We start from the raw sequence: 5,000 nt of genomic DNA on the forward strand, positions 1-5,000 counted from the left end.
TACTTTATTCCTCAAGTTTCCTTCCTGCAGATTACTATTATTGTTATGATTTTTAAGAACCTTGACAATATCCAGACAAATAAACTGCTTCAAAACCAGGCTGCTTCAAAGGTGGTTTCCAAAAAATCCAATGTTTTAAAGAACAAAGTTTTCTGCAGTATAAGCATACATAGTATCATCACAGGTTGACGTGTGTGTGCGTGTGTGTGTGTGTGTGTGTGCTACATGATCAAACGACTTCACCCGGTAGAGTCCTGCATTCTTATGCTAGCCGTCCCGAGACCGATTCTGTGTGAACACATGAACATGCAAACAAGGTCCGACCGTAACCTTTCTCTGGACCCGCGGCAACGATATGGAGTGACTCCTCTTCACTCCAGACTCACCGTATGAGAGCTGAGACATACGTCGCCAGTTTCCTAGGTGCTGTTCACCGAAGCCCTCACAACCGTAGTTCGAGTAGAGGATACCCTCTGTAAAAGGTGAAAAAAATTTAAGATTAGATGATAGTTGCATATATAAGTACACACACACACACACACACACACACACACACACATACACACACATATATATATATATATATATATATATATATATATATATATATATATATATATATATATATATATATATGAACGAGTATGTATGTGTGTGTGTACATACGTACACGCGGCCAACACGTCTGAAAGGTTACATTTGAATATGCAAAAAGATGGCGCTTTCATAGCGTCATCGTATGAATAGGCATTAAGGCCTTCAGTACTTATTGATTCACCAAACCCCATAGATTCGAAGTTGCTCCTCGTAAACTCTGACTTGACTTCGTTGTTGGAGCGTTGTTCGGATTCTACGATCAGATGTCCGTTTCCACAACAGAATATAGATAACGTTCGTTTTATTTCGCCACAAGCAAACAGACGGATGTTGTGTCTTATTTACTTGTTGCCAAAACTGTCGCTCAATCAGAATAATTTTTAGTAACAATACATGACACGAAAGCATAGAATTACTTGTTTCACAGTTGCACTGGGAGAATGTAAAGTGTTACTTCATCATCAGAAGATATTCTATGCTCTGAGCTATTTTTCTAGAAACTGAATCCTTGATAGGTGTTGAGTTGTGGAATGAAATAAAATTTGAAAATGAACTGAATAGTGTTGGGTTTTAGATAATGAATTAGTTGTTTGTAGGAAATTGTTGGTGAGGATGCTTATACCCTACTAGGTTTTGTTGTCTCTCTCTCTCTCTCTCTCTCTCTCTCTCTCTCTCTCTCTCTCTCTCTCTTAGATATAATTATTTGACAACACTCTGATTTGTTAGTTTCATCTTTTAAGTTTTTACTCTTATAATTGTACGCTGGTGGCTTCATCGGAAGCGTGCTGATCTCGCATTCGCTTGGTTATGGGTTCGAATACCACACTCTTCCCCGATTCCCAGCAGTTACTGTCAGTTCCCTGCCCCAACTGTCCAAGAAGCTCCTAATAGGGGAAAGATGACGGCTTAAGCCCTAGCTAAGCGCCTCCTGTCGTGAGCTTCTCACCTTCCTCTTCCTTGACTTCTTGACCACAAATCAAAAAGACCTCAGACCATTGATGAGGGTATTCAAAGATGATGGATAAAGGACTTTTTGTGGATACTTGAAAAGAGGTGTCGACTCTTCTCTTGTATCATACGAGGCAGGACGGCGGTCCCAACACAAAAGTATCTTCGATTATTGGCAAGGGCTTGGAAAGTGGTGGTCGATGGCGGAGGGTTCTTACGGGCTGGAAAAAGTCTATGATTGGCTGGACCAGACGGCAGTGCATGTCATATTGGAAGACTAGCTGGAAGGCAGATGGAGGTTGGGAGAATGCTGGAAGTTGGGAAAGGGATCTGATTGGTCGGGACAGACAGCGTTGGCCATATTGGAAGAGTGTTGGGCGAGGAGGGAGGGAGGGAGGGGCGGGGGGGGAAGTCTGTTAGACAGGAGGAATCCAGTATTGATGTTAACCTTTAGGAGACTTGATCAGCTGGCAGAATGAGAGCCCCGGTTTGTGTTGGAGGTATAAGGGGGTGGGTGGAGGAGAAAGGAGGAGAGAAGATAGGGAAGGGAGGGGTAGGGAAGGGAAGGAAGGCTTGGTAGAACGTAGGAAGGGTAAAGAAGGTACGTGAGAGGAAGGAAGGGAAGATAAGGAAAGGAAAAACAAGGTTAAGTATGAAAAGGGAAGAGAAGGTTAGGTAAAGCATCGGAAGGGGTAAGAAGAGGCGTGAAGGGGAGGAAGGGAATAGAAAGGAAGGGAAGACTAAGTAAAGTATGAGTAGAGTAGGAAGGAAAAAGGAGGGAAAGGAAGGCAAGGAAAGGCTAGATAAGACATAGGAAGATAAAAGAAGGGAAAAGAAAGGAAGGGAAGGGAAGAGGAAGAGATGGAAGAGAGTACTGAAGGAAAGAAAATTGAAGAAAATAACAAAAAGGTAAGAAAGGGGAAGAAAAAAGAAGAAAGGGAAATAAAATAAAGGTAATAATACCAAAGAAAAGAGAGAATGGAAGAAAGCAAATATGAAAACGAAACAAAAGGGAAGAGGAAGAAGAGGTGAGGAAAGGAGAGGGAAAAGAAATATAGGAAAGAATAGGTAAGGAAAAGGAAAATCATACAATTAACTAGTTTGATGAAGTATTATATGTCAACATTTTTTAGAAAGTGGTTAGAAATATGTTAAAATTTTGGAGACTGTGAAGATAGTATAAAACACATGTTATAAACTTAGAAATTGGGGAAAAGAAAATATATAATATTAAGTTTTATAAAGAATTTTTTCGTAACATAATGAAAAAATATGGGCTTTGTATGAAATTTATATTAAACACATTTTAAAAATTCGAAGATTAATGTCGAATGTTGAAAGGTTATTTTCATTAAAAGAAATATATTACTAAGTAAGAAAGATCATTAAATTAAATTATAGTCATTACAGTAATTTCAGAAATCGGTGAAAGATGGTACAAAAAGTTCTTAGATTTTTTTAGATTTCTTCTTAACTCAATATAAGTAAAAAAAAAAAAGGAAATTAGATAACTTAAACTTATTAATTACAAGTCCCTTCCCCTATCACTGTAATCAAATAGCTCACCGGGAGCCTGAATAAAGAATTTGATGTCAACAGAATAACATAGGAACTAATACCACAGTCGTAGCAGAAGAAAACGCTGGAGACGAGGATTCTATGTATATGAGTAGCTCCGTGGTAGAGCGATCCAAGCGCCACGGGTCGCTAGACCCTTTCGTGCTCTACCAGCCGACCTAAGCTTACCGCACCGCCTGGTGGGAGTTGGATTCGTCTCCCTCTGAGCTAACATGAGAAGCCCAGGTCGGCTGGTTGAGCACGAAATCAAGGTCTTGCGGCCCGTGGCGCTTGGATCACTCTCTCATGGAGCTACTGCTAACTGGAGTCCTCTTCATTCGAAATATATAGACTCCCCGTCTCCAGTCTTTTCTTCTCCGAATGTGGTATTAGTTGTGATTTATAAATTTACTATTCAATTTTTCATCAGTGAGAATAACATGGGTTAACCGTCTCATTACACTATTATGTGATAGCAAATGAATTTCATTATCTCCAAGTGCAGTATGTTAAACGTAGTTTTACACAACCCCAAAAAACAAGTATAACTTAAATAACACAATCCTAAAGAAAATAAAATGTGAAAAAGACTTGGGAGTGTTAGTGAGTCCTGACCTTAAATCCAGGAAACAGAGCATTAGGATTTATTACTAGGACTGTTACAAATACAACTGAAAATGTAGTTATTAAACTCTTATCAGGCGATAGTTTGACCTATCCTTGACTATACGCTATAGTTTTGATCTCCTTCCTATAGAAAAAATAATTCACTAGAATCAGTACAAAGGAAAATGACCAAAATGGTACATGGGATCAGAAATTTACTTTACGAAGACAGGCATAGTCACCTCAACATGTACTCTCTGGAAAGACGTAGAGTTGGGGGTGATCTAATGGAGGTGTTCAAGTGGATCAAAGGCTTTAACAAGGATGATGCAGACAAGATCATCATACAGCAGGGCAGGGCTCGGAATAATAGATTTAGATTGGACAAATTTAGATTTAAGAAGGAAATAGGCAAGAATTTGTTTATCAATAGAGTGGTCAACTAGTGGAATAGACTTAGTAACCATTTACTGAGCGCTGAAACTATTGGCTGTGTTAAGAAAAGATCAGATCATTTAATGGATAGAGATGATGGGTAGTAATGAACATGGAACTGCCTAGTGTAGACCTTATGGTCTCTTGCAGTCTTCTTCATTCTTATAATCTTATGTTCTTTCGTCTTTGGGTTAATCTCGAAATTAAATATAACCGTGGTAGACCGGTGGATACCGTGTCGAACTCATGAGCAGGTGGTCGTGAGTTCGATTCCTGGGACCCAGCGCGGGTTATGTCGCGTTGGTCCCCAACAGCCCTGGCCAGGCGGGGAGGCGACCTAACATCAGAATGGTCCCGAATACCAAGTACTATTGCACTGCGGGCATTCAAACCTGATCCACGGAGTTCCAAAATTATGCAAATAATTCTAGTTATATTGATACAATTTTACTAACAAAAAATCTCTATAATTGCAAGGAAGCTAATGTATAGTGAAATGCATAAAAAGATATATTTGCAAGAAAATACAACAAAATACAACATAATACTCCTCCAACAAAATACAATAACAAATATACTTGCATAGATTTGATATCTTGTAGATCAGATCTAGGTGTTTACAAAGAAAACAATATGTGCTTTCCTATCTCTGCCTTGGTGTTCTATATAGTTCTGATGTTACCTATGATTTAAGCTATAGAAATATAGAGTTAATTGTTAGAGATTTGTTATGATTTTCTCTCATAGTTTCCTTGAAATAGGAAGATATGCATCAGTTTAACAATGTCTAAGGAATTAATCACACATAGTTCTCACAATTGAGAATCTCTAAATCTAGGAAGTTTCTAATACTGGGA

General features: G+C 38.8%; 1 protein-coding gene across 1 annotated transcript in view; it reads right to left on the reverse strand.

Moving 5' to 3' along the window:
- Positions 1-5,000, reverse strand: part of LOC143024446 (uncharacterized) — a 274,639-nt gene that overhangs the window by 88,846 nt on the left and 180,793 nt on the right. Inside the window, exon 4 of the mRNA XM_076183252.1 lies at positions 387-473. Within this exon, the coding sequence (XP_076039367.1) occupies positions 443-473 (31 nt within the window). The 3' untranslated portion in view covers positions 387-442. The remainder of the gene's footprint in view (positions 1-386; positions 474-5,000) is intronic.

The sequence above is a fragment of the Oratosquilla oratoria genome, chromosome 4 (assembly GCF_046742065.1).
Source record: "Oratosquilla oratoria isolate Oo_2021 chromosome 4, ASM4674206v1, whole genome shotgun sequence".
NCBI classification, from domain to species: Eukaryota; Metazoa; Arthropoda; class Malacostraca; order Stomatopoda; family Squillidae; genus Oratosquilla; species Oratosquilla oratoria.